Below are 23293 nucleotides of genomic sequence, written 5' to 3' on the forward strand. Positions count from 1 at the left end.
TTTACTTCGCTGGCCAAATTTATCTTTGTTTTTCCTCTTTTATTATCCTGCTGTTATCTCCTATATTTTTACTTGCTGGTATTCTTTCTCTGCTTTACAATATGGATAGAACACTGACATTGTTGCTTAATTAATCCAACTAGACTGTTACTCCAATTAATTCCTACATTAGCTCTAATGTAAACTTTTGCTAATTAGATTCTTTTTCTTTTCCTTTTTGAAAAATTTTCAAGGGTAATTAGTGGGAGAGGGAACTGCCTGTTTCTTTCCCTTTGTCATAAACAGTATCTCTGTTTGTCAGGTATGGCAGATGGTGCATTCATTTTGATTCATTTGTAAACTTCTTCAAATGTACATCTTTAAAATTCTAGCTTTAAAACACCTTTATGAGCATCTTATTATTTCCTTATGAAATAATACACACCTATGAAATGAGTCAACATCCTTAATGACACCTGAGCCCAAGTTTTTTCCTTCCACCATCCTACAGCAGCCTGCTCTAACCCAACTTCTCTGCTCCCTCTCTAGTCAAGGTATCACAGGCTGAACATCTCCAGCACTGCTCACTGCAGCAGAGCACTTTAACCACTGACATTTGGGGCCTTTTTTACTTCTTCCCATCCCCAAGAGTTTTGTTCTGCTCCTGTGAGATTTCTGCCTCTTTTTCTTTCACTCTTGTACCATTCACAATGATCAGATTTCAGCTCTTGACTGGCATTTCCTGCCTGCACGAGTTGTGTGCATGTGGGTAGCGTGTATAAAGCTAAAGCTGGAGTGCTTGTGGATCAACAGGTGATCCCTGCAGATTTACCTGCCTGAAAAGGACACGGGGCAAAAGAGCTTGTGGCCACTCCAGCTTAGCTGCTGCAAGAAATCTGTCTCTGGGAATATCTTTACTTTCACTACCTAAGTGGAATAAAGTCAAGATTTTGCAGACAAATGAGCAACCAGGGGGGTCTCATTTTGTTCAAAAAACCCCAACAAACCCACAAAAAACCTCTCACTCTTCTCATAAGACTTTAAGAAACTTTTTTAGGGGATGCAAGGATGGGGGGGTCGAGATGGAGGTATTTTGGGGAAAAGCATAAATCATTCTAGATAATTTTTTGAAAATCAACCCATGTTTGGGACTCAGTAAAACTTTTCATAATAACCTTTTTAACAAAGAAAACTGTGGTTTGATTAAGGCACAATTTATCTCTGCTAGCATTTACTAGAAAATCAGAGCAGGAATAACTAGGAAAAAGGTGTGATTTCAATTTTAAGCTGCAAGATGTCTACTAGATGTTCTATAAAATTATAAATGAAAATTTAAAATCACTCCTTGTAAAGTAAAAAGATTCCTAGAGGCAAATGAAAAATATGCCTTTCCCATGGACAATTTCAGAGGCAAAATTCCTTGAGTATGTTCTATTTTTTTCTTACAAATCTGTTTGTACAAACGCAAAATTTTTTTTTAATAAGATATGCAAGATAGAGAATTAAAATTCTTCACTGTAGTGAACAGCAGGAAGGTGTACTTCAGAAAGCATAGATTACAGTTTGCTTAAAGACTAAAAATTAGGTTTTATGCACCCTTCCCTTAAGAAAAGTCTCCAGTGAACTCTTCAGTAACCTCATTTTACGTCTTCAAACACTTAAAAATTGAGTTGCAATAAATTGTGTCAACTTGTATTTTGCTTAAGAGAGCATGAGATAAAATTGCAACATGAGAACACTCTTTTAATAGAATCTTTTAGTTTGCAAGGAACTTCTTGGAATCATTTTTTCAAACAACTGTATTACCCTGGGATCAGCTACAGCAGGTTGATCTCAACTCTGTCAGGCTGGGGTTTGAATATCTGTAAGCACGGAGACCCTACCGTTTCTGGGCAAGTTGAAATTTCCATTGACTAATTATTAATTTCAGAAGTTCTTTTTATTTTTTTCCCCAGGAAAAACAATGCACAAATTGATTTAGTTTTATGTAAAATCCCCCATGTTCTGGTATCTATCCTTAGGTCCTTGGAAATGTGTGTTCCTGCTCTGGATTGAAAAGCAGTTCTAAAAACTGCTCAATACAAAAGTAATTATTCTTTCTAAGTAATTAGTACCAAGCGTTAAGATCTTCTGGTTATAATTTGTTTTAAAAGACTGCTCCAAGTTTATGCTAATTATATTACTCACTATACATTATATCACTCACTATTATATTATATCACTCTTGTGATAAAGGGCATTAACATGGTGCTTTTCCTCTGTGGATTTCCAAAAGCAATATAAAGTAAACCCTGAACCTGCAGAGCTTCAGTGCTAAGGATCATGCCTGGTGAGCAGCCTGTTGGCTTTTAACACAATGCTGAACACATGCAGAATTGAAACCTGTATTTAACAGAAGCTGCCTCACAAATAAGGAAGGGAAGAGACCTGATATTTTTCAGCCAAATATTAAACTTCTAAGTTACAATTCAATTTAGTAAAATTTTAATTAGTGCTGGTGAGGCAGCTTTGGTGTGGGAGGTCACACAACTCAAATGTAACTGCAAAAGAACTAAGGTTATTTTGAACATGTTCACAATCCGAGGAGCTGCCTGCTCTGAGCTTTACACAATTATTGATAGTATGGTTAGACCCAAGTTAATTACATGTTATTAAATCCTACCTCTCTTTCAAGAGACTAAACCAACATTGTAGAATAAATATTCTCAGCCAATCTATTTTGCTAGATAAATAAATAACATAATCAAAGCTAAATTACATGGGAATATTCAAATGTAGCAGTTAAATTAGGAATCCTACTTACCAACAACAAAAATGATGTTTGACTTCCTTAGATCTTCTGAAAAATCTAAAATGAAAATAAAATTTCTTTAGTGACAAGAGCTACTAATTTTAATGCCAGCTACTTACCACACTAAATTGTGTAACACTCATGCAAGGGGATCTGATTTTACTAGATTTACTTTCTGCTAAAAAAAATATATATACTTTCTCCATTCCAAAAGCAGGTATTATCTGTAAGCCTGTTAATCTCTCCATTTCATAGTTGTCATTGCAGATAAGATAAAGACATTTTACCTGAAAACAGACCTTGCAATATACATCAGTTCTTTAAAAAAAGAAAGGAAAAAAGAGAGAAGCAGATTCATTTTGACGTAATAATGTGATGTAATTCCTCCTTAGCCACTGCAGTTTCTACTGCACGTATTATTACATTATAATTGCTATAGAATCTTGTCCCCCTTCCATTTACATTTTATACTCTCTGAAATGTAGTTTTAAATTCCTCTGGGTCTCAAATTCAGCAAAATAATAACTATTTTAGCTGAAATCCAGGCAATACACTCACCAAAACTACAGTATGTATTACAGTTTTGTCTTTCACTGAAAGTGTATCTTTTGAAAAAGCAATTCCTTCTGGTCTGAGTCCCAGTCATTGCACTGATTATACCAGTACAGAAGGTGATCTTGCACCATGTGAGCCTGCTGAAATTTTATTACATCTTTGAGTTAATCACTTACAAGACACATATCTGATTTTGTTAATCACATACAAGACACCTCATACAATTTTGGGATTTATTTTGTGGTATGTAGATGACTTATTACAAAAAAATCATGAAAAGTTTTGTTTTATCCATTCATTCCTCTTAGACTCTTAGCACCTTGTGCTTTCCAAGATGCCTTTCATAACTGCAATTTCTGAAAACACTATGAGATTTGATGCTGAAAATAATAATAATTTTCTAATAATTTTGGATCCACTGGCCAAAAGAGTATAGAAATGTCTTTTACGAACTTTAAATTTCATTCAGAAGAATTCACATGATAAAAATCCCTTGAGGCATAAAGTTCACAATATAAATCACCTGAATTCACTTTACTTTCTAAGTAACTATTTAAATAACAGGAAATCAAAGGTTTCAAAATTAAATGGCAATTGACACTGAAAAGGAAACTCACCTCCTGTGCTCTCATAACCAGAAAAACTTGACTGATCCTCCTCCTGTTAATTAAGCAATTGACAAATTGAAATGGATATTCTACATAGTTTGCATTTCTTCTTATATCTGCTTCTCTGTATATCTTAATATGTATCTCTCTAAGCTCTCAGTTTTAATCTATGTTGAGATATGCTTTACAGTGTCACAGAAATGCTGTTAGTGCTGTTGCAGTTGCTAGAACACAAGCACAGAGAACCCAAGATATCTTGAGATGATTCACTGTCCCATATAATGAGCAGAGTTCCCCAGGATTGGGAATGGAGACTGGTGTTGTTTAACATCTTTGCTGGTGACATGAACAGTGGGACCAAGTGCACCCTCAGCAAGTTTGCCAATGACACCAAGCTGTGCTCGAGGAAAGGGATGCCATCCAGAGGGACCTGGACAAACTTGAGAGGTGGGGCCATGTGACCCTAACGAAGGTCAGGGCCAATACAAGACACTGCTCCTGCGTCAGGGCAATCCCAAGCACAGTTACAGGCTGGGGGGAAGGATGGATCCAGTGCAGTCCTGGGAAAAAGGGCTTGGAGTCATTGGTGGATGAGAAGCTCCACATGATCCATCAATGTGCATTTGCAGCCCAGAAAGCCAACTGTGTCCAGGGCTGCATCAAAGGCAGTGTGGGCAGCAGGCTGAGGGAGAGATTCCACCTCTCTGCCCTGCCCTCGTGAGACCCCACCTGGAGCGCTGCACCCGGCTCTGGGGCCCCAGCACAAGGACAGGGACCTGCTGGAGTGAGTCCACAGGAGCCCACAAAAATGCTCATAGGGCTGGAACACCTCTCCTAGGAAGACAGGCTGAGAGTTGGGGTTGTTCAGCCTGGACAGGTCTCTGCAGAGACCATACAGCAGCCTTCAAGGACCTGAAAGGGGCCTGCAAGAGACCTGGAGAGGAACTGTTTCCAAGGACATAGAGTGACAAGGGGCAATGGCTTTAAACTGAAAGATAATAGATTTAGATAGATCTTGGGAAGAAATTCTTCATTGTGAGGATAGAGAGGCACTGGAACATGTTCCCCAGAGATGTTATAGATGACCCGTCCCTGGAAGTGTTCAAGGCCAGGCTGGATGGGGCTTTTAGCAACCTGTTCTAGTGGAAGATATCCCTGCCTGCTGGTGGTTTGGGGCAAAATGATCTTTAAGTCCCTCCCAACCCAGGCCATTCTCTGCTGTAATACTGGTTTTGTGAGGAACAGCTCTCCAGTGTCCACAACTCCCACATGATATATAAACAACCAATGTGCATCCTGAATTTCTTCTGAAGTCACTATGGTATGATCAGCTGTTCATAGTGAGAAAGCAATATTGGAGAAACTTCTAAAAGTGAGCTATAACATAAAGATGATATTGGTCTTTGATCTCAAATATGTTTACCTTCTGAACCTTTACCTTTAACAAGGTACAAGTTGTTAAAAAGGCTGTTGAACTACAAGGAGGGGCTACACCAGGGAAATGGGACATGTAGCATGTCTTTTCTCCTGAGATTTAGCCACTAAAAATTATTTTGTCACTTACTGTATATTACAATCAATGAGAAATTACAAATACTGGCCAGCAAGACTGTCAGAATGGGAATTCTTTATTGTTCTGATAAATGAGAATTATACATATGCTGGACATAGTCTAGGTTATGAGGTGTCAATATACTCACACCAACAATGCTTTAGCCTGGTCTGTAAAATATCAATAATAGCATTGACAGTAACACATCCTCATGTGACAGTATTTCATCATCAGTGTCTAACATCAGCATGAAACATGTTATGTGAGTCATCTCAGTAGCATATGGCTCTCAAGCCATAGCTTCTGGCAGCACAGCTCTCAGAAATAGCCACCTTTAAATGTGTAGAGCTGCAGGAGTAGATGAAGTGACATGAACTGCAAGGTGACTGGAATGGGTAAACTGCTGCCCACTGTAATTTGCAGGGCTCATGCACTCCCCTTGCAGGTTTTTCCTTGTGTTCCCATCATCACTGAAACTGAAGTACTCTTCATTAAGCTGAAGTACCATTACATAGGTTACACAAATTATTTTCATTTTTTGATTCACAGTAATTCTCAGCCTATTACACTGCAGCAGAAGAATTGCCATCTTAAAAAAAGAAAGCTGTCATTTTCAAATAAGAGATTATTCTCTTTCCTACATTTCAAGTGACAATATTTACCCTATGTCCATTATTTCTGGATGTAATTAGACAATAAAATAATTGACCCTGCAAAGCATATATTGCATACAAAAGGCTTCATTTTAGATTCTGCTTCTTATAATGCCTTTGAAAGTTTCCAGATCAAAATCCTTTTAGGCACTAAGTTTAGAATAAAATTCCTTTAAAAATCAGGATCAGAATTCCAAGCTTACAATCAAATTAAAGAATTGAAAGCTACCTTACTTCTTTCAAGTTTTGCTTTTGTTCTCCCCTATGATTGCAGAAACTGCCTCCAACCAGTTTTTGTGCTGGTCTGGGTGAGGAGCTAGATGTGCTGTTTGGTTTGAGGTCCCTTGCAAAGAGTGACAGTCTGGCACCCTGTTTAATGCAGTCCCCCGGTGTTTGCGTTTGACAACACCCATTTCTGATTGAGCCTTTCTAGCAAGTAGGTCTCTAAACTGTGAATGGCTTGACCTGTATCAGGCTGAACACACTGCTCTGCCTCCTTACCAGAGTGCTTTGGAAAATAACCGCGGGATTTAGCAAGTGATCACATCAGGCAAAGTCCCTCCAGTTAGATAGCAAATGGTATTTGACACCACACTGCCATCAGCAATACAGTGATTTAGCAGCAGTCTCTGTATTCTCAGTATAGCTGTTTCCATGTACTTGAAAGCAAAGGGAGGAAGATTACATCTTGTAATGAGCTCCGAAGAAAGATGGGTAGTCTGTAATTTCAAATGACTTTACAGTCAAGTTATATCTCAAAATATTATCTGGAAACATACTCATCAGTGGAGCACAGCTGTCTGTGAAACTACTTAAACAATATCAAGAGTACGTTAAAATAATTGCTAAATAGAGAAATTTGCTACCTGTAAAGAATCACTTATTTGACATTTGTCTTTAGAGTTGGAAAACACAGGCTTTTGACTGCCATTTTACTTGTCACTTATGTTGTAATTAGTAAATATCTGACTGGTAGTAGATACTTCATTGGTTAATGACTTCTCAGTTACTGTCATTGCTAGGTTGTCAGGTAAGTCCACAGAATCACAGAATGATGTGGGTTGGAAGATCTAGTTTCAACCCACTTTATTTCTGTAGTAACAAACTATGACAGTAAGTCTCAGCAAATAATAATGGAACAGTAAGAGTTCTTCAGAAGTTTCAATTTTGCTGCTAATGAATCAGTACTCTTAAGGCATATCAATAAAATAGATTTAATTTTTTAATCTAATGAAGGGACATTTTCTTCATTAGGACTTAGTGACAGCTCTTGTGAATGTCAGTTACCTGATAAAATGAGAAAGCTTTCCTGTTACCCATTAATAACCTCTGCTCCAGTCCTTGCATGTTTTAGTTGGGGTTTTGTTTGTTTTTATTTTTTACATGGAAAAGAAAAGAGTTCTCCCTTATCACCTCATTGTTGTTTGAAAGCTTCTAGAAAAGAGTGGTGAAAAGTGCCTGATACATTTTATTCAGATTTCTAACAGATATAACCAGAGTTCCTCCTCCAAATGTACCAAAGATGGTAAATAATCACAGATAAAGGAGAAAAGAGGCAGTAGAATGAGACTGAATTTAAAATACAGCATGACTGCTGCTTAAAATTATGCTCAATTTTCAAGCTTGAATTTGAGAATGTAAATATTCCAAGGAATGTTTCAGACACAAATTATTTAAACAAATAAAAATTACATGTTTCTTTGCTAGTTTTATGCAAGGGCAGTGCTCCCTGGGAATGGATTTTATGAGCCATACCATTAAATTTGATTTACACTTCAAATCAATTTTTGAGCCTGAGCTGCTTTCTGCAAGCTGAGTGTTAAAGTATGCCTCTGGAAAGCAGAAGTGGCTGTGCTCTGACCTCCTCTGCTCCAGAACTAATAAATAAGGTAAGACACAGTAGGAATACCCTCACACTTCAAGGTTTTTCTTTTTCCCTCGAAAGACAAATTTTCTTATATACCTCATACTGCTCAGCAGAGTGGAGTTATTTGTGTTAAAAAGGACTAAAGAAATTAAGATGGGGATACAGAGCTAATGTTTTTTGGAGGAAATTTTTGTTTGTTCAGAATGCATACAACTGCAAAAACATCAGTGTTCATAATAGTATCTACAAAATTCTGACAGATGGGATCACTGTGATTCCCGTTTAATTCCGGGTTTCTTGCAAAGACAAAACTCTGTGCCATTATCTCTAGTGAGGACAGGCTGAGGGAGCTGGGCATGGTCAGCCTCGAGAAGAGAAGACTGAGAAGGGACCTAATCAGTATCAGTCAGTACCTGAAGGGAGGTGTCAGAGGATGGACCAGGCTCTGCTCAGTGGTGCTGAGCAGTGGGACAAGAGGCAACAGGCAGAAACTGATGCACAGAAGCTCCACCTAAACAAGAGGAAGAACTTGACTGTGCAGGTGACCAAGCACTGGCACAGATTGCCCAGTGAGGTTCTGGAGTCTCCCTCACTGGAGATATTCAAGGGCCATCCTGTGCCATGGGCTGTGGCATGACCCTCCTTGAGCAGGGAGATTGGACCAGATGACTCACTGCAGTCCTTCTTCTCCCACCTTCCCCATTCTGTCATTCTGTGATTATTCTTTTAAAACAAAACTTATTATCAGTTCTAAATATAATAATAATAATAAATTATACCTATTACTTAGCTATTAACCCATTTTTAACAGTCACAAGCCAAGATCAAATTATCTAGCTTTTAAATTTGGTTGGGTTTTTTTTCAGATTTTGTATTCGTGTTCTTCAAGAACATCAAGAAGAATATCTGTAGGTAGTTTAGAGAGGAAAAAGCCACAGTCTGTGTGCTATGTCTGGGGGGATTTGGTTTTTGTTAACATCTGTACGTATTTATAATGACAAAAATGCATATGATTACTAAGCATGAAAGTGAAAGCAAAATCTCTTTAGTTTCATATTGGTTTCCAGACACTGGAAAAAATTTCAAAGAAATTACCTCTCAAGGTGTGCAACCAGAACACCCCTCCCATGAGGGTAGCAGAAGTTTGCATCATCACAGCACTGTAAGAGTGTTCTGGTAAACTAAACACCTCATTTGCAATTTTAATATTAATTTGATTTAAAAGGCTGAACTAGAGGGGTCAGCATTATATGTAACTCGAAGAAGAACTGGAGCTTGATTTTTAAATATATTTGTGGTTTAAAGACATTAGAGACATTCAGTAACTGTATTATCTATACATTGTTTCTATCTATCACTGACCTTAAAATAGTTCTATGACATATTCAGTTAGTTTTCAGTTAGGTCTGTATTTATAGAAAGCTTTTGCCTACAAAATTCTTTCTGGAAGTTATTGCTATTTTTCCTTTGTTATTCTTGTTTTCTGTAAATCACCATCACTCCTTAAATTATTCTTCTCTATCAGGAGCATTTATGCTGTTTGGTACAAATTCTCCTAGGGACAATTTTTTTTTTTTTCCTTTTTTTTTTTACATCAAGCCACTGCAGCAGAGAAGTGAAGCAGGACACCTCCCTGTGTACGTGAACTGCAAAACAGTTGCTGTGGCTCAACTCCTATTTTAGACAGCTGACAACAATCCTAATGAATCCCCCACATCAGACACCTCAGCACTATGTGCAGAACCTCTCTGTCCTGACATCTGCCTTCTGAGAGGTGAAATTCAGTTGTTTGGGGTTTTGTTGTTAATGGTTTGGTTTGGGTTTTTTTAAATGTATGTGCATTTTGTGGGTTTTTTGGGTTTTTTAAACTTTAGATAAGAAAGGCTTTTCTGCAGGCCAGTCTCAACTCAGTTTTCAAAAAGAAAAAGATCTTGGCACGGAGAAGGACAAGAATAGAGTGTTGCAAAAAAGCCTCCAAACTCAGTGTGTGATCTCTGATCCTATAATTTGCTGCTATTCAGAAAAAAATTGACAGTTGTACTCAAATTTTGCCTCTCAAAGGCCTTCTCTGCTTAACATTTGACAAGCACATTCAAGGTTTACTAAAACATGTATTTATCTATTATTAGGCAGTTTTATATCTTTCAACTTCTGCACTATTTCTAAAGGACTTCTGTGTTAAGAAGGAATTGACTATCTGAAGAAACAGTCCACTGATTTGAGATGCACTGCTGTGAAGGAGTTCTAAAACTAGGCCACTTTTCACTCTTTACAACTGGTATTTAAGCCCAAAATGACTAACATTGACTGCACAATCCTGGGATACATAAGGAGTAAAAAAAACCAAATAGGAAACATATGGCTTTCTGAAAATACATTGGGGACTTTTTTTTATTTTACAGTGTACCCAGAGAAACCACTTTTCTGCTTTGATACAATACAAATAAGTGATTTTAAGAGCAGTTTTTTATCCCATAGAGTAAAACAGCATCTTTGCAATCACTGCAGTTTTATATGTGTATGTAAAAATATATAGGATGTACTTTGACAGTGATCAAGAAATATAAAAGAAATAAAAAGGCGCTTCCTTCTGCAGTATTTTGAGATATAGGAATTGTTACTACGAATGTTTTCAAGAAAGGGTTTGGTAGCTGTCTTTAGGGATGTTGGGCTATTGAACAGAACCAATCCACAGCCCTGAGTAAGGCCTCTAAATCTAGGAGGCAGAGCAGGCTTAAAATACACCTTCACATTTCTCTATCAACTTTTGTTAGAAGAGGAAAAGTTCTGCTGTGGATCCTATTTGCATCAGCTGTGTGGGATAACTGATATTCCCCAAGAATTATGCAAGTTCTCTGGACTGTAAAGGTAGAGCTCATAAATTTAGCTGTGAAGTTATATTTTGTTCATGAAGGCATAAAGCCTCACTCTGCCAGGGGAAGGGCAAGCTGGCATGAGGAAAGAAGGTGCAGTATCCTACTGCTACTGCCTACAGCAATGATGGGGAGGTACTGTAAATTGTAATGCTTTTACTACAGACACTTCCACAAGCCACAGAGAAGGACGTCATAATTTACTGCAGAATTATTCAGTGAGGCATAAATGCAGCATAAATTGAAGAATAATGTTGTCACTGCTGTTTAAATCTCCAGTAACTCACTTGAGCTCACCATCATTTTAACGGAATCCTTGTGCTCCGTACTGCCCATCAGAGCTGCAGTCAGCAACTTTGGGTTCAAAATTAGGAAAGAATTGGAATGCAAAGACTTCTACTAACCTTGGCAGTTTAATGTCCCCTAATACTAGTATCACCAGAAAGTAAGTTCAAATAACATCTGTGAAAGAAGAAGCAAACAACTGCTTCTGGCATTTCCCAGAAAAAAGTGCAGGTTGACTCTTAGGTTATTTTTTGCCCATTTTGCCATGGTTTGCATGGGGGAAAATAAAGCAGGAGACTTTCCAACACATGCCTTTATTACAGTGTACAATGGTGATTTTGAAAGAGAAAAAAATTCTTTGCGTTTACAAAATTGTTTTGAAGCACCAAAATACACATGGTTTGAGCTTATTCAGGAAACATTTTGTAAGGCAAACTGTAGTACTTTGTTTCTAGAACTGTTTTTTTTTTAAAGCATTTAATAGGATAGTTTCCATGGCAACGTGAACTGAACAGATTGTTCACTGACTTCAGTACATTTCTATTAAACATCTTTTCTCTGTAGTTAGGCCTGCCTTTCCAGCTCTTTCATGTCTTTGGATGCTTATTCATTTTGCCTTTTTGCAGATATCCTTAAACAAGATTGGACTCCACCTTTAATAAAAACAAGTGTTGAGAGAACAGAGTTTTACAACCATTCTCTGAGTATCCTCTCATTTTCTTTTCTATCCCTTACTCCTGTTTTAATCAGTTTCCCTGTATAACCAGAATCTGTAATTCAAATTAATACAACTTTCTATCAGCAAAAGAGAAATGGACACTGCAGAAATGTTCAGCATTAAAAGCTCAAATGGCTTCTGGATACTCTTGGTCATTTTACTAAGACCTGTAATGTTTAATGCTGCACAGCATGTATGAATAAAACTGCTTTTACACCAGAAGTTCCTTATGTTCTTAAGTAAAAAGAAAGCACATGATTAATATATGACATTCTAATCTGACTCCTTGAAGAATTTAATTAATGTTTATCTGATTTTAAAAGTTACCTTTAGAAGTCTGATTGAAAATTTCTCCTGCTAATGAAGGCATGCAGTTTGCTCTCTGTAGTATTGTAATGCTAACCCCAAAGTATGTGTCCAAAGGGTTAAATAAATTACTTGGACTGAATCGTCAGAGTAGGGAAAAGGGAGTCAAAGCAAAGTGACAGCTGATAGGAAACACAGCAAATGGAGGAAAATGGTTTAAAATGGAGGTCTTTGGTTTAATCCACAGAGCTTTAGTTAAATGAGGCTTTCACTTTGCTCATGCCCATCAGTTTTATTAATATTTGTGTTCTGCCTCTGCATTGAAAAGACTCTCAGGAACTTTTCATTATGTCTCTTGAATATTTAAGTTTCAAGCTATGCTAATCAGTCAGGCTGGAAATATTGTTATAGTCTTGGTAGCAATGGAGTCTGTTTTGCATCAGTTCACTAAAAGCTTTCCTCCTGCTCTCCTAAAGGCTGGATTCCTCAGTGCTTTGGACAGGAAACTACACCAAGCTGTAAAATGAATTGTAACTGCATGGCAAAAACTTCTAATTGAGAGCCTGTTTCCTCTTGTTAGAATGAGTAAGTGCCTTTCAGGGCTTTTTTCCTCCACTTGATTTTGGTTTTACTTGTGAATTTTTCAAGTGAGCTGTCACATTTCTATTTATAAAACATTCTGAACTTGCAGCAAAGATTGGGTTATTCAATTTTTTTCATTGAGTTGATTGCTTGTCATTGCTGAACAGAAAACCTTTTTTTTTTTCTTTTTTTTTTTTTTTAATCTTCCTTTCCTATGTCTTTGATACATTTAGGGGAGGGGGCAAAAAAAAAAAAAGGCAATCTCTTCTTTGCACATACTATTGCATTTATCTAATTGCATCAGTAAATGCAGTATGACACTGCAAGGCCATGGAAATCTCTCAATTATGAACTGGTAACTCTCTGAAAGGCACAAAAATGTTTGGTAGATGTGAGGGTGGTGAGGTCCTGGGACAGGTTGTCCACAGAAACTGTGGATGTCTCATCTCTGGAAGCATTCAAGGCCAGTCTCTGAGTCAGTCTCAGTGGAAGGTGTTCCTGCCCATGGCAGGGAAGCTGGAACTAAATGATCTTTAACATCCCTTCCAATCCAAACCATTCTATGAAATTTGTGACCTCCTGTTCCAAATATTACTAGAGGCTAAACACATTTTTGAGGATTTTACTTGAAGTTGAACTGATTTTCACATTTCCCAAATTCTAAAGTTCTGTAAGCACTTGTACAGGAGTGTATCCATTCTCCAGTTGCCTGACAGTGTGTTTTAATTTTTTCTTTAATTACTTTAAATATTACTCAGGCTGGTTAAGGTTCTCCTGAAAGGCTTGTTTTCATGAGAAAATAATTGGATGCTCTTTTCTTCTGGAACTCTTTGATAGGATTCACTGATGCCAATTCTTCAGTACTCCCTTTTGGCCTGAATGCACTTGAAATAAGCCAAATGGTAGGTTTCTAATTAAAAATCCAATTGTTAAAAATAAAAACTTTCTGATCTCTAGAAACAAGTGGGCATTATACTGATAGTCTCTCTGGCAAAGTTGAATGACAATTTCTGGGAAATTGAATGACAAGTATAAATGAACACAGCATTAAAAACCTTTATCACACTCGAGAGTATTCCAGCAGCAAAGAAAAATCCTTATTAAACCAGACACTAGTCATGACAGCAAGTTCTACAAATTGAGAATACTCTTTAAAGTTGTAGCACTCAGAAATGCCTGGCCCAAAATATATTCCTGAAGCCTTAATATGGGTTAAAAAACCTGAAATTAACCACATTACTTTGTTTTTATGTTATCCAATCAAGTCATGAGTAGTGTAATCATTATTCCAGAAAAGGCTGTAGAGATTGCTAAGACATGAAACCTTAGCTGCTTCTTCCATAAGGCATTTTCAATGAGAGGTACTATCTACTTCATTTATTTATTTATTTTTATTTTTCAGAAAAAATTATTTCTAAGTAATTCTAAAGAAATATATTATTCCTTTTATAATACAGGATTTCACAGATCTGAGACAAAACCAGAAAAATAGTTATTAATGATTTAGAGAAAAGACTGGGATTTTTAATGTTTTTTTTTAAAAAATGGGTCTTTCCCTCCTGCCTTTCAGTGCTGTAGGGACTTAGTGATTTCAAGTGTTCTAGTTCTTGAAGTATTCATGCATAGCCAGTAGAAAACAATCATCTTACTTTTAATTTAGTTACATAAATTTAATTGAATGATCATTTATAAAATGTACAATTCAAAGCTCAAGCTTTCTCTGAGTTGTTTTTAATTCAATTTCCCTAGCATACTCTTCCAGAAAAGCCAGATCTTAATTTGCAACTAGTGTTGCTTTGCACTGTTTTAGCAAAAGGTGTCAGGTGTTTCTGGGAGCACTTGGCTCACTACATGAGCAAAGGACTCCATCAGTGGCTGGAACCACACCTTGCTCCTGCCTACCAGTAGGAGACATTATTCTGGAAGAAGTAATGTACATCTGAGGAACTCAGATGCTTTTCTGGCTTAGTTTACACTGGAGATTTTCCTGGCTCATTCCAAGAATGAGAAAATGCAAAAGTATCTGTGTAAGTCCATTGCCAGCTGTGGCTTTGTCTTCTGTGTGACCCCCAACTCCTCTTGTTCAATGACTACCGAGATGCTCCCCTAAAATTCAGCCATTTTTAGCAGCTCAGCTGTGTAAGGTTGCTTGGAAACCAGCCTCCTTATCCCCCATGTTCTCATGACAGATTTCCTATGCAATAACATCACTGCATGACACATTTGTATCCAGACACACATTCTTTTTCCACTTGAGATTCTCTGAGTAAAGGTTGTTGATGCTTCACACAATTCGTAAACAGCATGTGGTAAATCACTGGAGTATTAAATCACTGCCACAGTCAAAATGAGCTCAAGTTTTGAATATGAGCAGTTCCTCACTCCTGAATTTAGTTATTGATCTTTCCTTCCTGAGAGTAATTCATCATTTTGTTTTTCAGACCAGGCAGTTAGGTGGTATTATGACTTCATGGTAATCTCCACTCCCTTTTTTGCTTCTGTATATAACACTTGCTTCCATAATTTCAAATTAGTTGCAATTGCTTTCTCCTTTATATTAACTTTATATTTGTACAAGGCATCTCATATAAACTGTGTGTGCATTTATTTATTAGTAATATAAATATTTTTTTTAAATGTTGCAAAAAAGTATCAAATGCCAACTTGCAGTTGAAGTGAGTTGGTGTCAGCCACTTCATATTTATATAGCTGTCCTTGACTGATGGGGTTTTATCACTGTTTTAGCTTCATTTCTCCTTCTGTGTTTGTTAACAGTATTGCACTCTTGCCAGACTGGTGATGTGTTAGTTTAGCAAAATAATGAGAAAAGTTAACTGCCACATCTGGCAGAAGAAATATTTGCCATTGACAAAGACAAGAAGGTCCCATCATAGCCTTGTTCAATCTCATGTGAGAATCACATGCATTCAAAACTGCAGTGCTTTTATGGATGGTGTAATGTATTATCAATGAACTATATAGTTTGAAATTATTACAATATCAGTATAATTTTCATGTTTCTGTTCATTTTATTTTATTTTGTAACTATAAAACTTGTGGTTATTATGTAAATATTATGAACCAAGACTATAATTTCTTTAGTGTATGTACTCTTCCAAAAGAACCTATTTTAAATGTCATTAAAATGCAAAATTTAACATCAAAATAGCCAAATATAAATATAGATTCTGCTTTATAGGCCTAAATAATAAAGTATAGTACAGACAAAGATAATGGGAAATTTAGAAGTTTCCTGGGCAGAGAATGTTTTAAGGAGAGTTTATGAAAGAATGGGATTTAAAGGGGATGTGAAGACAGAGGCAAGCTGCCTTCTTGAAAAACAGCCAAGCTGAAATAACTGAGCCAAAAAGAACGGTAAAGGGATCTAAAAATCAAAATAAATGAATGGAGCTAGAACATTTAACATTTTGCAGGTGAGGATAAATTGTTGCATTGTTAAAGAAAACCAATGAATGATCCAATCATAATGAAAATTCAGTTTTGGTGGCCCTCATTTTGTCACTAGCTTTAAAATGTCAAAAGAAAAGATATCTTTTGCAAGTAATGAGAAAAGAGGTGAGAACATTTGCAACTGCATTTTGTTGAATGACAACAGAAACACAAATTAACATTCTGTGCCAAGCTGCTTACAAATCTAGAGAGATGTTTGTGGTACTCATGAAAAAAATACAAGCAGAGTCATGCAAAAGTGGAAGACAGGAAGCAAAACATACAAAACCACCACCCTTAAGTATGGTGGTGTGATAGACAGATGGCTTTTTTTTTTTTTTTCTTTGATTCTAAGTAATTCTTTTAATGCTTATCCACAGCACAGTAACAAGCACACAACCCTTATCCTCAGTGCAGCACCCAAATCTCTGGAACCTGCCATGTTTCAGTTTGTGCCCACTGCCTCTTGTCCAGTCACTAGGCACCAAAAAATGCCTGGATCCATTTTCTCTGCATCCTCCCTTCAGACTTCTGTGCACTCTGATGAGGTGCCCCTGAGCCTTCTCTTTTCCAGACTGAACACTCAAGTCTCTCAGCCTTTCCTTGTAAGAGAGATGGCCCAATCCCTTAATTATCTTAGTGGTCCTTTGCTGGATTTTTTAAAGTATCTCCATATGATGTATTACTAAATCCAGAACTGAACAGTATTCCAGATATAACCTTACCAGTGTGGATGTGAAAATTATAGGGGGAAGATATATAAAACCTTTTTTTCCTTCCTCTCTCTGGCATTCTTCCTATATACAAGGAAAGCTCTTATAAGCATTTAATTTTCAGATGTGGATTGAACTGGATCAGTAGAAAGGCTGGTTTCACTATACTGTAAGGCTTTGTTGTTTTTTATTCTTAAAAACATTTTTTCATAGGGAGAATGATTGATTTGGCTGTAGTTTTATTTCACACTTCTTATAATATCATACTGCGCTTTTGAAAAGTTTTACTTCTTCTTAAATATACAACAGACTTATAGTGCATTTTAGCAATTCTATTTGTCACATTTGCCAACATTTTTAAATTTATGGAGGAAACTCAGCAATGCACAGTAATGGAAGATACAGGCTCTTAATACTACAATAATATTTATTCATTTTTCCTAACCAGAAAGCAACATCTGTGTATCATGAATTTACTTATGTTGCACTTAAGAACCCATTTGCCCTGTCCTTAAAGTGCCATCACATTGTTTAGGTAAATTTTATAGCACAGTATGTACATAAAGTGGAAAACTGTCTGGAGTGAAGCCATATATATAGAAAATTACCTGGTCTTCAAAGTCAAATTCTGTATAAACAGCATCTCCAGAATCCATAATCAGACTGCAATCAAGTTCATTTGGCCCTAAAATAGGAAAGAAAATTAGAATTCAGAAATTGATTGAAAACTTTTCACTTCATGTGGTGGAACACTATAATATTTCCAGTTGTCTATATCTGTGCAAAAACTGTGATCCAAGGAACCAACCATTCAGGTTTGCTGGAGTGCCCAGGTGAAAGCAATCGTCTCCATTTCCATCCTCTTCTACCCTTTCCCAAGGAGACTGTGAGGCTCTGCCCTTCTCCTTGTCACCTTCCTGTGGCAGCACCAGGAAGAATACAGTCTCTTGCACTTGGGATGACAAAATTCATGTGTTGAGAAGCCTTGACCTGTCTGAGCTTTACAGTTTAGCTTCAGCTGAACTGCTGAAGGTGCAGGACAACAGAAACTGAGCTTGATATTTCAAGAACTCGTGTAGGGGAGGAGTCATTGCTAAACCACAGTGGGAAGATAAACCACCAATAATGTTTCTATATAAGCATATGAAAGCTATAACACGGTCATCATATTCTGGCACTGTCACCCAATTCAGATGATCTCAATCCTGGGCAATAAAGAAGGAAATGGTCTCCTGGGTCCTCCAGATGGTGCAACCCTAAACCAAATACTGCACATGTTCTAAACACCTTAAAATGTCAGTAGGCATGAGACTACAGAAATCACTTTCACAGCATTAGTAAAATGAGAATAACAAAAATATTGTAATGATACACAAAAACCTAAAACTTATAACCAGCTGGCCACAGATGAGTCCAACCACTCACTTCATGAGGGGAGCAACAGGTAACACCAGGGGAAGTATAAGCCGTGTTTTGTTTTGTCTCCTCATGTCCTCAGTGAAACAAGATCACTAATGAAGAAAATAACCCCCTCCTTCCTGAGTTACAGGTGTCTCTGCCTGGTATGATGTTCCTGCAAGCACTGGCACTGAGGGTACATAGTTTAAAGCCTATTGCTGAACTGGAGTTGTTTTCTCACCATTAGAGTTGTTTGTATGGGTGGCTTGCTGTAACAAGCACTATCAATAACAGATTTTGCAGTTTAATTTGTGCCAGATGCATTTATATATTATCTGGGTTTGTTTGCTTTAGAAGTTTGCATAGTAATAATCTATGTGGGTGGTGAAGTAAATATCCCTGACAGAGCAAACAGAGGAGAGGAGCTGGATGTCATGATGACCAAAAACTGTAACTGCATGGTACAAATGATGATTCCATGGTGTCTTAGTTCGCAATCCTTATCACAATTACTGCCAAATTAATCTTCAATTTAACTTTCTGGAATACATAAGAGATACCAGGGAAAGACCTGCATCTACCATCTGACAGTGTTTTTGTTTTGGTTCCTCACTCCCCTGCCCCCACCCCCAATGCTCATGTATAGTTTTTCAGATTGCTATTAAAAAATTACAGAAAGGAATTTTATTCCTAGTATGGCAGTGTCACATGTATACATGCAGCATGTTCTCTGGTATGTACACTTTATGGTCTTTTGAAAATACCTTTCTCTCAAAAATATATGCAAGGAAATAGATTTCCAGCTGCTGAAACAATCTTAATTTTTTGATTTATCTTACACAGCTGACATTTCACTCTTAATACCATGTCATTGTTGATAATATAATTTAACTAAGTCTCAGTTGTCACTGGCACTGGCCTACTCTGACACATCAATCACTTCTAAAGGCACTTGTTGGCACTTTATTAAAGGCACTTGATTAACTGTCACTTAACTACCAAGAGCAGTACATATTCTTAGCTAGAAACATTAGTATGAAATATAGTGCTGCAAACTTAAATGTAAAGGTCAGGCTGAAAATGAATACTCATGCATAATGTATCTTAAGTGATAAAAGCCATAATGGTTGTACAATTTTAATATGGTCAAGCATCTTAAAGCCTTTTCTTTTTTCCTTGAACGAGAATACCAGTGTCCTTGGAAAAGCATCGCTTCTTCCTAGGGTATATTCAAGAAAAATTGAAAATCAGTCTTTTCTTTCATGGTTTAATGAAAACTAACAAACCCCATAACCATCTATCACTGAACAGTGCTCAGACTTCTTTACCCTTCTCAAATTGCCTAAAGACAAACCCATGAGAAATGAATTGAAGCAAATGGCTACTCCCAAGACAAGATAAAGTAATTAAGGGACATATCAGAGTTCTTGCGATATCCCTGGTGCAGCATGAGTAGTTTGCTATGCTCCAGCTCAGTTTGTTGTTGGAGGGAGCATATTTTGCTAAGGTTGGACTAAATCTTCCTAAAACAGGTCTTGCAGGGGAGAACAATGAGCTCATTAACTATGGCTTGTAGGCAGGCAGCAGAGGCACACCAGGGAGCCCCTTGGCAAGGTACTGGTAGTTGGGAATCCTGCTCTAGGCAGAGCTCCAGACAAGGCTAAGGCCAAAAAGGAGAGCCTTGGAAAGTGCGTAATTCAAAACTTGGCTCAGGTTTTCTAAAGGCAAGTTTAAATCAGCAACATTTTACATAAAACCTGTGGCAATGTTTATCTATCAAAGGTGAAATGCACAATGCTGTCTTAAGGAAAGGAGGAGGACCGGTTAAAGTGTTTGGAAGCAAACATGCCCTGCTACTTTCAATGAGACTGCACACTGCACATCTCATGTCTGACAACAAAACAGTCGATCATAAATAAGTTTTATGGCCTTTTATGAGTAAGTTGCATTGTTTTTCTTTTGCTAAGTTGGTGCCGTGAGAACTAGGCTATAAAAACAATTCATACTTGTCTATTAGGAGGAAAGGCTAACAGTCTGATTTGTCTTAATTCCCTCAAAAGGGTGTCCCATTCCACCAAATAATCTCTTGGCTCAAATAAGCTCTTGGTTAACTTGGAGCCTTCCTGTGCTTATATGAACCTTTAGGAAGTGATCTGAGTAACTTTATCAATTGCAAAAGGGGAAACTCAAGTTAAAAATTTAAGAAAGCCCATGAAAGTTCTACTGCCATGGAGAAATAACTTGCTAGCACCTGATCTGAAAAGGTACCCTTAGGGCTTAAAATATGTTTCCTTGATTGCATGAATAAGGTTAAGGCAAGGGAGACCTGGTCACTTTCATGTGCCCTGCGTTTTCCTTAGAGGAAAAAAGAGAGGATTTTATTAGGTGCAGTACTACACAATTAAAAAATAAAGCAGTTGAAAGTTTTTATTCAATCCCCATTAACTGAGTCATCAGGTCTCTGGGGAGGAGCAGGCTGAAATACAAAAAAACAGAGAGCTAGAATGCAATCCTTTTTTTTTTTTGCCATGTTTTGTATCTTGCCACTGAAGGCATCTTTCATAAAAATTTATCTTGTGAGGAATCCAAGAGGATCCAGTGACACAGCACAGAGCAACAAGGTTAATTAAAGGTGGCTGCAGTTGTACACAGATGTACTGAGAGGTGCTACCCCTGCCAAGTCTGACAGTCAGGGACAGTGACACCCCTGCACCAGAGGGGTGCACGGCTGTGCTCAGTCACTTCCTTCACCATGAGGCTGTATTTTATGTTTTATGCTGTATTCTACATAATGCTTTTTGCTCCTAAGGTGGATTGCACAATATTGATCATGGAAAGCTGAGAGAGTGTGGCTGTTACAGGCAGGTGTATAATTCCTACCATAGAGATGCACCCCAAAGCCCAGGGGATCATGGCTGTAAAGTCTCTGGTCCTATAAAGCATTTCAGTCTTTTAAGCCTGGGTTCATGGCACTTTCTCTGAAAATGTGTTCATCCTTAAGTTGTCACGAATGCAAATGTCAAGCATTGCTTTTTCATACTTCACAAAATTCATTTATACAATGAAAATAGACTGTACTGATCTGTCTAAATTTATGTGCACTTGACTTCACTTTCCATCACAAGGTAGCTATGACCCATCATGCAAATTAATGAAGTCTGCTCCTTGGACCATTTGTGTTTAGCAAATCAACTAATGAATTTCCAATCTTTGCTTACATACATTACCTGTTTTGAATCCTGCTAGCAATTCTATTCAATATGGTTCATTGGCTCAAATATGCCCATACTCATATTTTAACAATGATAGTATTGACACAGTTCAGCACTAGCTGTCATAAAAGCAATCTAAGCCTATCCCGTGAAACATATTGCTTCTCTTAATAACATGTTTAAACTCAATAAAATAAAAATGTCTTTTTATGTTATGGAACGTGCTCTGAAGCACCATCTAATAACTCAGTTAATACCTGTTGCATATAAGCATTTGGGCAAGACAAATGCTTAGAAGATAAATTTCAAGTGGAATATTATAGAAATAATTTGTTGAAGCACTGATTAGTATTAGAATGATTACATTTTAATTTTCTTCTCTGTAAGATGCTTCTAATACAAATTTTATTGCAACCTTACGCTGTTGAGTTTCATGACAGGTTGTTGCTCTTGACAACGGTCTTAATATGTTGTAGAAGGCAACAATGAGAAAATTGTATTCTCATCTATAAACATTTTAGTTGTTTTCTTTTGGTACATATTGTTATAAAGTTGATTACAACTGGATTTTACAGGTTTAACATGAATTAGATTGATGTGGAGGCATGAAAATATTAGAAATACTATGTTTATGTTAGCTACATGGAACTACAATATATTGCAATATAACTAATAAGGTTAGAAGACAAGAAGTGAGATCAAGACATGCTGGAATTGCAACCTCTAGAAATTAAACCCCTGATCTCATAGAAACCCTCACAGAACTCTCAAATCTCATTATTATCAGTGCTCAAAGTAGGCACTAATTAGGTGATTGTGGCATGGCATCTGCTCATGGCTATCCAATTATTTTGGTGAGGGATTTATTAAATAGATCAGACTTTCAAGGAACTGACTGGAACTCATCCAGAATCACAAACAGTTTGTGCAAATTGCTTAGCTCTTGTCAAGCTGTTTGTCAGAGCTTGCACCTTTATGACACTTCTTTCCTCTTCCTCTTGTCCAGAATTTAAATCAGGGAATCCAGAGGCAGTTAGCAACACAATGTTGTACAGTGGGAATGCCATTTTAGGTTTGGGATCAACCTCTTGCCTCTATGAATAAGGCTAAGCACAAAAGAAATAAGTGTGCCACCTAACACAGAAAGAAATTCATCTTTATTCTTGTGCCTCTTATCTCAAGGGTAACCACGAGAATCCTGTGAATCACTCAAATTTTTAGCTGATGCACTTGTTATAATTCTCATCATCCTCCCCAATCCCAACTCCCCTTGCATTCACTGCCCTCGCCATCCCCACCTTGGTACTTCATCTTTATCTCATTTAGAACATTATCCAAAATTTCTTTTTGTGTGCTGGTTCAGAAGACATTTATGACATCATCTATATATGTAACCCTGCTAGCTAATTTGAAAAACAGCCAGGGGTGCCATTGTAAAAGAAGTGAAGTTACCAAGGAACATTCCTCTGCTGTCCTCAAGCAAAACATTTCTGACAGATGTTACAGATTTTCAGTGCTTTGATTTTTAACTTCAATTCTTTTGCAGTCCTTTGTCTCTCAAAGGCTTTACTTTGAAGATATTCAAGCCTCAGTAAGCAAAAATAATAAATAAACAAATAAATAAAATCCCCAAACACTTGACTTATATTCACACACCAATTATTAGGGAGGAAGTATAATCATTAATATCACAAGACTGATTTTCTGGTGAACACAAAGTTATCACTGGAACTGAAACAGCTGACAACTGA

At 37.2% G+C, this 23293-nt stretch overlaps 1 protein-coding gene across 1 annotated transcript in view; it reads right to left on the reverse strand.

Moving 5' to 3' along the window:
* AK5 (adenylate kinase 5) overlaps positions 1–23293 on the reverse strand; it is an 83056-nt gene that overhangs the window by 19711 nt on the left and 40052 nt on the right. Inside the window, exons 8-10 of the mRNA XM_053984855.1 lie at positions 17541–17617; positions 3943–3985; positions 2783–2827 (exon numbers count right to left, since the gene is read on the reverse strand). Of these exons, the coding sequence (XP_053840830.1) occupies positions 2783–2827; positions 3943–3985; positions 17541–17617 (165 nt within the window). The remainder of the gene's footprint in view (positions 1–2782; positions 2828–3942; positions 3986–17540; positions 17618–23293) is intronic.

The sequence above is a fragment of the Vidua macroura genome, chromosome 9 (assembly GCF_024509145.1).
Source record: "Vidua macroura isolate BioBank_ID:100142 chromosome 9, ASM2450914v1, whole genome shotgun sequence".
In the NCBI taxonomy this organism is placed as follows: Eukaryota; Metazoa; Chordata; class Aves; order Passeriformes; family Viduidae; genus Vidua; species Vidua macroura.